We start from the raw sequence: 12,519 nt of genomic DNA on the forward strand, positions 1-12,519 counted from the left end.
GAATGCCACATTGAGATGGTAAAATGTAAATGTCTAGAGTAACCACTATAAGAATAGAAATAAGATAATATAACTTCTAACACAGAGGGTAATTAAAATAGTTTAGTTCTGATACCAGCATAAGAAGTAGACCAGCTAAGGCAAACTGGGAGGAACATTGAAACACACATATAATTGATAAGAGATTAGTAGACAAAATATATGAAGAATTCTTTTTTTTCTTCCTGAGATGGTGTCTTGTTCTGTAGCCCAGGCTGGAGTGCAGTGGCTTGGCTCACTGCAAACTCTGCCTCCCAGGTCCAAGCAATTCTCCCACCTGAGCCTCCCAAGTAGCTGGGATTACAGGCACACGCCACCATGCCCAGCTAATTTTTGTATTTTCAGTAGAGACAGGGTTTCACCATGTTGGCCAGGCTGGTCTTGAATTCCTGACCTTGTGATCCACCTGCCTCAGCCTCCTAAAGTGCTGGGATTACAGGCGTGAACCACCGTGCCCGGCCTGAAGAATTCTTAAGTAAGAAATAGAGACAAACAAGAATCTCAAGAAAATAAGGAAAAAAGCAACTCAATAGAAATACAGGCAAGATACTTTGCCAGGCAATTCACAGAAGATAAAATGAAAAGGTGCTCAGTGGTAATCAAGGAAATGCAAATAAAAGTGAAAATGAGATACCATTTTATACCAACTAGATTAGAAAAACATTAAAAGCATGATAATGCCAACTGTTGGTGAGGATATGGCGTAGTTGGGTCCTTAGGCACTGCTAGGTGGGAGCTGGTGTATCACTACTTTGGGAAAGAAGTAGGCATTATTCAGATAAATTTAAACATACATATGCCCTACATTACAGCAAGTTCCTAGGCCTATATTGCAAAGAGACTCTTGGCATGTGTGTTTGAGGCGCTATATCAGAACGTATATATCTTTATAATATAAAACATTGGAAACGACCTTAATGTTTGTTGGCAGGGTAGCAGATACATAAATTATGGTGTATTCTGTACAGTGAATTCTATGCAGTGTATTGTGAACTTGTAGAGATTACACACTATAATTTCATTTATATAAATTTTAAAAGTGTGCAAAACTAAACAATACATTGTTTAGGGTTAGGTACACTCATGGAAAACAAAGTAAGGAAATGATGAACATGAAAGTGAGGATGGTGGCTACCTCTGAAGAGGTTAGGAAAGAGGGGACGTCATTGGAGTGGGCACATAGGGAGTTTCAAAGATATTGGAAATTTTATCTTTCTTCAGCTGGGTGGTAAGTATACAGATATTCATTTTATTGTCATTTGTTATATCTTAGACATGATACAAATGTTCTTTTGTATAAATTATTTAACAAAAACTGAGTTTGTCATTTGCTTTATTATTATTCTTTGATAGGCTCACATTTATTCTTTTATCATATTATTTCTAATGTTTAAAAAAACATTCTGGAGATTTCAATTAGTAATAGTTTATTTAATCTAGTTTTAAATTAGGGAGAATTCTCTTTTTTGCTTTACTAAGTTTTTCTAGCTAGGATAGTGTAAACTTTGTATCTTTTATTTCTTCCACGAAGGTTTTGTTATTATTATTTTTTTGAGACGGGGTCTGGCTCTGTCGCCCAGGCTGGAGTGCAGTGGTGCACTATCGGCTCACTGCAACCTCCACCTCCCGGGCTCAAGCGGTTCTCTTCAGAGGCCTCAGCCTCCCAAGTAGCTGGGACTACAGGTGCATGCCACCACACCTGACTAATTTTTTGTATTTTTAGTAGAGATGGGGTTTCACCATGTTCGCCAGGATGGTCTCGATCTCCTGACCTCGTGATCCACCTGCCTCCCAAAGTGTTAGGATTACAGGTGTGAGCCACCGTGCCCAGCTGGTTTTATTATTTTATTTGAGTAAGTATTACTGTGGCCCAAGAACATCCAATAATGTAATAGCTTAATGCTTTCACTACTATTGTGAGCGAAAACTTTTCCCTGTGTTTTTGAGCTGAGATGCTGGCTTGCATTCAAAAATTCATCGATTCCTTTAGTAACCATACCCACCCCCTTAGGATTTTCCAGGTGGGCAAATACGTTATCTGCAGTGTAATATTTTATTTCTTCATCTTCTATGTATTATGCTTTTTTGTTTCTTTTATTCTGATAGCTATTGGTGGCATTTCTCATGATATATAAAACAGGAATGATGACATAAAGCTTCAGACTTGGATCAGAAGACATGGGTTCGAGACCTGGCTCTGCCATAGACCAACTGAGTAACCTTAGTCAAAACAAGCTACTTAATCTCTCTGAGCCTTATTTCTCTAGTTTCTCCATTTGGAAAATGACGGGGCTGAACTTTAGTGTGTCTCAATGAAGTCAGAGTTGGATCCTTATTTAAAATAGCCTCTCTTCATTGTGGGGTTTTGTTTTGTCTGTAGTTGTAATAAAGAATAGATGCTACAGGCTACTGAATGGTATGTTGACATGTATTGGGAAAATTAAACTTGAACTGTAGATCTATATTTTCCATGTTATGAAGCCAGTGACCGACTTCTCTCCTATTGTTTGCACCTTTCATTTTAAAGATAAATTATTTAACTGTTGAAGATGACTCTTTGAATATGACTGTGAATTTGGTTAGCTAAGATTTCGTGTCAGGTTTTTGCCTATATATTTATATATTCACAAATGAGATTTTGGCCATAGGTGTTTTGTGTGTGTGTGTGTGTGTGTGTGTGTGTGTGTGTGTTGCCCTTGTTTATCTCATTGTTGTCTTTTAAAATATTTTTGTATGAATTATTGATTTACTATTATTTATTTATTCATTTTTTTGAGATGGAGTCCTGCTCTGTCACCCAGGCTGGAATGCAGTGGTGCAATCTCAGCTCACTAAAACCTCTGCCTCTGGGTTCAAATGATTCACCGGTCTCAGCCTCCCAAGTAGCTGAGATTACAGGCGCCTGACACCATGCCTGGCTAATTTTTTTGTATTTTTAGTAGAGACAGAGCTTCACCGTGTTGGTCAGGCTGGATGATTTTTTTTTCTTTTCTGGTTTTTTTTTTTTTTTTTTTTTTTGAGACGGCGTCTCGCTCTCACCCAGGCTGGAGTGCAGTGGTGCCATCTCGGCTCACTGCAAGCTCCACTTCCCGGGACTACAAGCTCCCGCCACGACGCCTGGCTAATTTTTTGTATTTTTAGTAGAGACGGGGTTTCACCGTGTTAGCCAGGATGGCCTCGATCTCCTGACCTCGTGATCCGCCTGCCTCGGCCTCCTAAAGTGCTGGGATTACAGGTGTGAGCCACCGTGCCCGGCCTTCTTTGGTTTTCAAGATGGAGTTTTGCTCTTGTCACCCAGGCTGGAGTGCAGTGGCACGATCTTGGCTCACTGCAACCTCCGCCTCCTGGGTTCAAGTGGTTCTCCCACCTCAGCCTCCTGAGTAGCTGGGATTACAGGCGCCCACCACCACGCCCAGCTAATTTTTGTATTTTTAGTAGAGACAGGGTTTTGCCATGTTGGCCAGGCTGGTCTCAAACTCCTCACCTCAGGTGATGCACCCACCTCCGCCTCCTAAAGTGCTGGGATTACAGGCATGAGCCACCATGCTTGGCCCATTGATTTATTCTTTAAAAGTTGAAGAATTATTTAGGGATTCCATCAAGGCCATGCACCTTTTTCAATGTTTGACCTTGTTTTTTCTGTGGCTCTGTCAGACATATGTGCCTTTGAAGGAGGCAGCTAGGTGCAGCCAGGAGACTCCTTGTCTGGGACTGCCTGGAATTCTACTAACTCCCAGTAGAGCCTGGGGCAGGTCACCTTCCCTCTCTGAGTTTTCTCATCTGTAAAATGGGAATGCAATCATGCCACCTGCCTCCCATATAAGGTATGAAATGGTGGTGGTATGCTTTGTAAATGAGGGACCCCCTGCCCCCTCTCACAGAGGGGCCTAGTGGCTGGGAGACTGGGCATCTTGGATTTTTGCAGATGCTTGTCCATTTCCACTCAATTATCAGACTTGTAAAAATAGCTGAGATTTATAAGCTTGTTGCCACAGCTTTTAGAATATTTATTTCACAGATTCCTTTTTTTTTTCTTTTTTTTTTTTAATAGGCTGGGCGCAATGGCTCACAACTGCAATCTCAGTACTTTGGGAGGCTGAGGTGGGGGATCACCTGAAGTCAGGAGTTTGAGACCAGCCTGGCCAACATGGCAAAATCCTGTATCTACTAAAAATACAAAATTTAGCTGGGTGTGGTGGCGGGTACCTGTAATCTCAGCTACTCAGGAGGCTGAGACAGGAGGATGGCTTGAACCCAGGAGGCAGAGGTTGCAGTGGGCTGAGATCGCACCACTGCACTCCAGCCTGGATGACAGTGAGACTCTGTCTCAAAAAAAATTTATAAATAGATACATAAATAGTAAAAGCATAGCTTCGCATTATTTCATGTAAAGTTTTAAAATCTCTTTTTTCACTTTTTTTTTTTTAAATTTACACCACTAATAACAAGTGAGGGAGTGCTAACTTCTTTTTTTTTTTTTTTTTGAGACAGAGTCTCACTCAGTCGCCCAGGCTGGAGTGCTGTGGCTCGATCTCTGCTCACTGCAAGCTCTGCCTCCTGGGTTCACGCCATTCTCCTGCCTCAGCCTCCCGAGTAGCTGGGACTACAGGCGCCCGCCACCATGCCCAGCTAATTTTTTTGCATTTTTTTAGTAGAGACGGGGTTTCACCGTGTTAGCCAGGATGGTCGCGATCTCCTGACCTCATGATCCGCCCGCCTCGGCCTCCCAAAGTGCTGGGATTACATGCGTGAGCCACCGCGCCCGGCCAGGAATGCTAACTTCTTATAATCCAAGGGTGCCTTTTCTCTTTACCATAGAAGAATCTTTAAAATTGATTTTCTCAAAGATCCTTGTAGATTCATTTATAGAGCATCCCCTCCACTCATCTTTAAACATTAGCTTAACGTTTTTCAATGAGTGGGGCTAAGGGAAATAATTCAGAGAAATTGAAGTTAATTTTATTCATTAACGAAAAGTTTATAAACAAGAATGTTCAGTTATATGAACAAGGATACAGTATTCCTTTGTCTCCCCTTCTTAGAATGTGAACTTCATGACCACAGGAAGTTTATTTTGTGTGTGTGTTTACTGCTGCATTTCCAGCTCCTAGATCACAGCCTGGCAATTAGTAGGTGCTCAATAAGCACTTGTTGAATGAATGAATTCCTGAAGATTGGATAGCTATCATTCTTAACTTACATAATGTACATATTTTTCTTTATTAATGGGACTAATAGATTATTAATTAACTTTTTGTCAAATATATGAACATTATTTCTGCTTATGGAAACTGTGACTTTTCTTTCTCAATTTTCCTCATTCCTGCTCTGACTAAGGTATTGAAATGCCTTTCCTTTTTCTCTGCTGGTTTTCTCTGTTGCTTCTGTCTATGCCCTTTGGATGACTTCTATTCATATCCTTTTTCTCCCCTTTCTCACTCTTTTTCTTTCTCATCACTCATGTATTCCACGTTCTTTAATTCATTTATTTACAAAATATTATTCGAATAAGCACCTAATGGATGCCAGCCTGCTAGGCATGGAGGAGATGGGGATGACAAGACCTACATGTCTCCTGGGCTCATGGAATCTATAGTCTTCAGGGAAGACAGGCCTGAGCAGATATTTCACAAATATTTATAAGTTATGGTAAATACTATGAAAGCAAAGCCTGAGGGAGCATGGAGCTTTAGGAAAGGCTTCCCTGAAGCCATTTTAGCTGGGATCTAAAGGAGAAATAGGAATTTGTAGGTTTGGGGCCTCAGGGAATAGCAAGGAGGCAGGTAGGAGGTATGGGAAGGGAAGTAGGGTTTACCTGGGGAGCCCAGAGCAACTGGAGTAACTGGAGCACAGCAAGTGCAGTGATGGGAGAAGAGGCCCCTCAGAGGGCACAGTCATCACCATCCACATTTTAGCGGTGACTCTAGGACCTGCCTGGCAGGATCCCTGCCGACACTGTGGCAAATGGCATTGATACCTTGGTTGTCCACAGTCTGTTACAAATTTCTGGATTTGGAAATCATTTAAGAAAAAATCTTATGTCATTGGTAGTTGTGTCTTTGGGCAAGTCATTTAAGCTCTCAGAGCCTCAGTTTTTCTGAAATGAGAGTAATTGTGTCTACTCCATGGGGTCCGTGACCTCTGCCAGGTCCCCCTGTGATTGTTGTTGGAAGTCCATCTTGCTCATTAGACTGAGGGCCTGAGGGAGGGTGAGTCTAGCCCACCAGTGTACTGCTGGCTCCTGTTGCTGGGCCTGGCATGGAGTGAGGACATCTGGGAGGGCTTCATAGACAAGGGAGCCCCAGGGCTGGGCTCAGAGGACAGGCTAGATTTAAGGGTCGGGGAAGGGCTGTAGAGGTGTGGACATACCGACATCTGGAAAGAGGCCAGTGAAGACCGAAGTGCAGAGACGGTAACAACAACAATCACAACAGTAACAGTTACAATTGTGCTGACCTTCTGTGCACCCTCGCCGTGTGCCGGCCACTGTTCTACATGCTCTCCATACACTAACTCATTTATCCTTGCAGGAACCTTATGAGGTAAGTACTGTTGTTATTCCCATTTTACAAATGAGCAAACGAGACATGGAGAGATTAAGCATTTTGCCCAAGGTCACACAGCTAACAACTGCTGGAACCTGGATTTAAGACCAGGCATTTGTGACTTCAGAGTGTAAGAGGCAACGAATGCAGAGAAGTGGGAAGGGCCTTAAATGCTAAGTTAGGAGGCCCATCTAGACTTTATCCTGTTGGCTATGGGAGCCGTAGAAGGCTTTAGAGGGAGGGAGTGGCAAGGCTGTTGTATGCCCAGGAGAGCTGGCATGGCCATCCCTTCTTCCTACAGAAACCATCCACGGAGCAACCCCTGTACAGCAGCAGCCTGTGGGGCCCGGCGGTTGATGGCTGTGACTGCGTGGCTGAGGGCCTGTGGCTGCCGCAACTACATGTAGGGGACTGGCTGGTCTTTGACAACATGGGTGCCTACACTGTAGGCATGGGTTCCCCTTTTGGGGGGACCCAGGCCTGCCACATCACCTATGCCATGTCCCGGGTGGCCTGGTAAGAGGGCCCTGCTGAAAAATGGGGGTATGGGGAGGAACTGGGCAGAAATGAGGGAAACCTGGGATTTGAGATTCTGCTTCTGTGTAATCCAATTTGACAAATAGCTGTTGGCTGCTGATCCCACGTGAGGCCTGTGCTTGGCACCTGGCTGTGGCCGTGAGTGAGGCTGGGCTTTCCTAGAGGAGCTCATAGCTCTGAGGGAGACACAGAGAAGCAGACAGGCCCTCGTGATAATACTGTGCCCGGTGGAAGCACAGAGGCCTCCCTGAGGCCCGGGCCTCCCTGAGGAAGTGGGAGTCAACTACAGGAGGGGGTGGTAGGGCTTCCCTGAAGAAAGGAACAGAAAGCAAGTGTGGTGCATTCAAGGCTGTCATGGAGGGTGGCTGTGACTGGAGAGGGAGGCAGGGCTAGATCTGGGAAGGGCTTGAAGGCCGAGTGACATGCTTTGAGAGCAGCGGGAGGCATGGACCAGTTTGAAGCAGGGGCATAACATGGTCTGATTTGCACTTTGGAAAGACCACCCTAGTTCCTGTGCAGACTGAAGACAAGGGCAGATGCAGAAAGAGCTGACCAGTTGGGTGGCTGCTGTGTGACACAGGAAAGACTTGGTCTGCCTGCTTGCTGAGCCTAGGTCTTTCCATCTACAAAATAGGCAAAACAGTAGTCCTGCCTGCCCCACCAGGCTAGTCCTGGGATCCAGTGAGGCATGCAAGAGGCATGCAAGATGGGGGAGTCACATCCAGTGAACCCTGACTGAGGTCGTACGTTAGGCGTCGTATGACTATTTCACCCACACAAAACTGTGTGGGGGTCAGCGTTATCACAGAGGGGTCATTCTTCTGAGGTCACACGGCTAGTCAGTGGTGAAGTCTCTCTTTGGGGGTAGGGAGAGGGCTACAGAAAGCAGGAGCAGTTTGCCCAGGCACATTCAATTCCTCTGCTGTGTCCAGTCTCAGGACTGTCACCAAAGCTGAGACCTGAAGGCTAAGGAGGAATTAGGTGAGGGTTGATGATGCAGGGAGAGAGACAAGCATGGGTCCAGGTGAGGGAGAGGACATGTGTAAGAGCCCAAAAGATGGCCATAGTGGATGGCCCAGGTGTGTGGGCCGGTGTGGCTGGGAGTGTGGCGGGAGAGGCGGGTAGGGCTGGATCTTGCAGGGCCTGAGAGCAGAAGGAAACTGCTGGCAGCTCAAGGGCAAGGATTTACTTTCAGAAAAGATGAGTCTGGGCCCTGGCTGAGAACTGTCTGGAGAGGGCACGAGCTGATCAGGGAGACTGAAGTGGTGTTACCTGTGGGGATGGAGACCACTGGGCACAAGAGGATGTTCAGAAGCTGGGCTCAGCAGGGCTCGACTGGGTGTGGGAACAAGATTGCCAACTGTTTCCAGCTCTGATGGTGGAGCCATTTATTAACATGGGTATGTAGGAGGAGAAGCAGTTTGTGGGATTTTTTGAGAGAATGGGATATGATTTTGTTGTGTTTGAAGTCCTAAGCCTGGGGTATGATGAATGTGGGCTTTGGAGTGAGAGTTGGGTTCAGTCCTAGTTCTACCACCTACTAGGGATGTGATCTTAGGTAGGTCACTTCTCTCTCTGGGGAACTGACTGATTACACCATCAATGCAATGGGGATGGTAATGCCTCCCTCATGGGGTTTTTGGGAAGATACAAATAGATAATATAAGTGCCTGGCATGATGTCTGGCACATAGGAAATGCTCGATACATGTGAATTTCTTTCCCTTGTTGGGGGTGGGGACCACATGGGAGTAGGAAGCAGTTGGGGAGGGGTCAGCAGCCTGTCCTTGCCCCTGCCCTCAGCTGAGCTCGGGCTCAGGTGAGAGCCCTCTGCCCAATCGGGCTGCGTCTCCAGGTACAGGGGCCTGCCAGCCCCATGCTGGCTACTTGCAGCACCCCTTTTTCACCCCTAGGGAAGCGCTGCGAAGGCAGCTGATGGCTGCCGAACAGGAGGATGACGCGGAGGGTGTGTGCAAGCCTCTGTCCTGCGGCTGGGAGATCACAGACACCCTGTGCGTGGGCCCTGTCTTCACCCCGGCAAGCATCATGTGAGCGGGCCTCGTTCCCCCTGGAGAACCCCAGCGGGGCCTCAGAGATGCCTCTGGGAGAGGTGGGGAAGATGGCAGGCAAGGGTACCCTTGACCAGGACTCTGGTGCCCACCCTGCCGCCCCCGTGCTCCACCTGTAGTGTTTCTGCCCTGTAAATAGGACCAGTCTTACACTCGCTGTAGTTCAAGTATGCAACATAAATCCTGTCCCTTCCAGCTGTGTCTGCCTCCTCTGCAGCGCAAGGGGCCTGGTCAGCCAGGTGTGGGGGTTTTCTTGGGGTCTCCTCTGGTCTCCTTCCACCGTTGTAAATATAATGCAATAAATAAATATTTAGGTTTTTTAAAACTGCAGCAGAATCTGGCCATTCGATTCACAAAGCAGCCTGGGCTAGGCCTGGTGCAGGATTTCCCCACCACGCACTGATGAGCCCACACCCTCTGCCTCAGTCCTGAGCCCTGGCTGCAGCATGCGCCTCCTGCACTGGCACTCACCGTCTCTGACTCATCTCTCTCAACCTCATGGGCCTCCAGTCCTGGTGCCATAAAGAAGGGGCTGCTGTCAGGGACTGAGATGGGCAGTTACGTAGCTCATAACTGGTGAATGGCCTTTGTGTTAGCCCAACACCCAGCCTAAGGCCTGACCCAGAGTAGGGGCAATGGAGTATGTAACACAGCTGTGGAAATTCATACCGAAGATACAGAGCCAAGAAATGGGTGTGCGGGAGGTTTTGAGTGCACCCTGCACCTTTGCTCTCCCTGCAGGTTGGCAAGGCAGTCAGAGTAAAGCAAACACCTGGTGGTCGGTTTTGCTTCTTTGGGCAGTGCCTGTTAGAACAGGGCTGGCCACGGAGTATTGCTGTGTCCAGTGCCGACAGCCCTGGCATCCCCTGAGACTGGCAGTGCTTATCAGGACAAAGGCTTCTTCACACCACCGGGTTCCCAAATTATGCACCTGGGGTGTGTGAGCTGTTGAGCAAAGGAGTTCAGATCCCGCACAGTGGCTGCAGGGGAATCTAAATATTTTTCTGCTGCAATTAAAAGATTTGAGATATAATTAACATGCAATCAAATTCACCCTTTTAAAGTGCAGAAGCCTTGGCACGGTGGCTCACACTTGTAATCCCAGCACTTTGGGAGGCTGAGGTGGGTGATCACCTGAGGTCAGGAGTTTGAGACCAGCCTGGCCAACATGGCAAAACCCCATCTCTATTAAAAATACAAAAATTAGCCGGCTGTGGTGGTATGTGCCTGTAATCCCAGCTACTCAGGAGGCTGTGGCAGGAGAATCGCTTAATAGGGAGGGGAAGGTTGCAGTGAGCTGAGGTTGCAGTGAGCCGAGATCATACCACTGCACTCTAGCCTGGGCGACTGAGCGAGACTCTATCTCAAATAAAGAAAGAAATAAATAAAGTGGAGAAGTCAGTGGTTTTTAGTGTATTCAGAGTTGTGTAACCATCACCACTATTAATTCTAGAATGTATTTATCACCCTAGAAAGAAATCCCATACCCATTAGCAGTCACTCTCCATTTTCCCCATTCCCAAGTCCCTGATGACACAAATCTACCTTCCATCTCTATGGATTTGCTTACTCTGGACATTGTATTGTGATGGATTTTCTATCTTCACTTGACCTTCTCTCTGGGTAAGCCTGGCCATCCTGCTTCAGTATCTCAGCCAGTCCTGGGAACTGCACGTGGCTTTGAGGTCATCTCATGAGGCAATGTGGCATGGTTTGGAGTAAACAAGGTGCTTTCTCAAAGCAGGGGTGTCTCCCTTTCCAGGGATCTAGTTTTTGGTATCTTGACAATAAATAGGCTGAAAGCTTGGGATATCAAGAGACTCTGGGCAATCAGAAAGGGTTACTCTACTACCCCATGATCCACCAAAGCCATGATTTACAGGTGTTCCCATGCCTGTAATCGTCTATTAGACTCTTTCTGAGACTTCTTCCATCTCAGATTCCAAGCACTCACACTTCTTTTCAGGGGAGGGACATAGGTTTTTCTGCTGCAACCAAGTATCTGCTGTGAAAAGCACAGGAATCCTGGGGAGATCTCATGGCTGGCTGCAGTGAGACCCAGGTGTAGCTGATTCCCTCTTCTGAGCAGGTCCACTGAGGGGACGTTCTGTGGCTTTTGAAATGACAGTGGCCATCGTGGAGTTTGAACAGATTTCTCACTGGAGCCTTTCTAGTGTTTCCTGTTCCATTTGCAGCGAGGATGTGAAATTTACTTTTCCAAGAAAGATATGCACAGAATTTGATGTGGCTTGAGGATAATAGTTAATAGTCATTTTTTTCCCAGTTGTTTTTATTTCTTGTTTCAATCTTTTTCTAAAGAGAAGAAAAAAGCCTGAAACGTGGAGAATGGTAAGGGGCTTCAGGCTTGTGCAGGTGAATCTAAGCAGGGGTCTCCCGGCCCCCTGGCTGCATGGGCACTGCCTCCTCTAAGCTCCCTGCTAAGCAACCCACTGGCAGTGGCTCCTCATGCCTCCTGGCTGCCTTGGAAGCCAGATGTTCCTGTTGGCCTCTCACAGATCCATCCTTCCCCGGAGCCTCACCTGAGGAACATTCTCTTCCCAATGCCTCCCTACAACCCACCTGTGCCTCCCTGAAGCCCCCCCTCTGCTCGTGCTCACTCTCTCTCATGCTCTCCCTCAAGGAGTTAACAGACCTGAGCTTCCATCTTCTCATACTCGAGCCTGGCCCCTTCTTCCCCTTTCCCCTCCACAGTCCATCCTCCACTTAGCAGCCAGATGCCGTACCTCCTGGGATTCCATGTCACCAAGAATGAAATTTAAAGTCCTTGGCCAACTGGCTCTCCACCTCCCACACTTCCCTCTCACACACTGAGTCCTGGCCACACTGGCTTCCTCCCTGTTCCTCAAGCACTCCACTGCTGGGCATGCATTTACTGTCCCCTCTCTAGAATGATCTTCCTGGGTTATCTGTGGGCCTCACTCACTTCATTCAGGTTCTGTGCCAATGTTTTCTTTAGGTGAAGCCTTCTGGATCACCCTTTAGAAAACAGCATGTCCCAGTCTCTCTGTTTTCTCTTAACTGGTTTTCTTTTTCTTCGTAGCACCTACCACCACTCAACATACTCTATAACTCCATAATGTGTTCCATAACACAAGGGCAACTGTCAGCCCTTCTAGAATGTGAGCTCTAGGCTCTTGGAATAAAGCTGATTTATTTTTTCACTGCTGTGTCCTTATCACCTAGAACGGAGTAGGTGTTCAAAAAGCATATGCCGGATGGGCAAATGAATAAACATGTCTGAATCTGTCTGAATAAACATGCTCTTAACTTGTCTGAATCTGTTTACTCATTTGCACAATGTGGCTGATA

At 46.6% G+C, this 12,519-nt stretch overlaps 1 protein-coding gene across 9 annotated transcripts in view; it reads left to right on the forward strand.

The window, feature by feature from the left end:
- AZIN2 (antizyme inhibitor 2) overlaps window positions 1-9,519 on the forward strand; it is a 41,612-nt gene extending 32,093 nt beyond the window's left edge. For all 9 annotated transcript variants that reach the window (XM_025390977.1, XM_025390985.1, XM_025390993.1 and 6 more), the window contains 2 exons: window positions 6,886-7,100; window positions 9,034-9,519. In XM_025390977.1, the coding sequence (XP_025246762.1) occupies window positions 6,886-7,100; window positions 9,034-9,172 (354 nt within the window). In that variant the 3' untranslated portion in view covers window positions 9,173-9,519. The remainder of the gene's footprint in view (window positions 1-6,885; window positions 7,101-9,033) is intronic.
- The last annotated feature ends 3,000 nt before the right edge of the window (window positions 9,520-12,519 follow it).

This window comes from Theropithecus gelada, chromosome 1 (assembly GCF_003255815.1).
Source record: "Theropithecus gelada isolate Dixy chromosome 1, Tgel_1.0, whole genome shotgun sequence".
NCBI classification, from domain to species: Eukaryota; Metazoa; Chordata; class Mammalia; order Primates; family Cercopithecidae; genus Theropithecus; species Theropithecus gelada.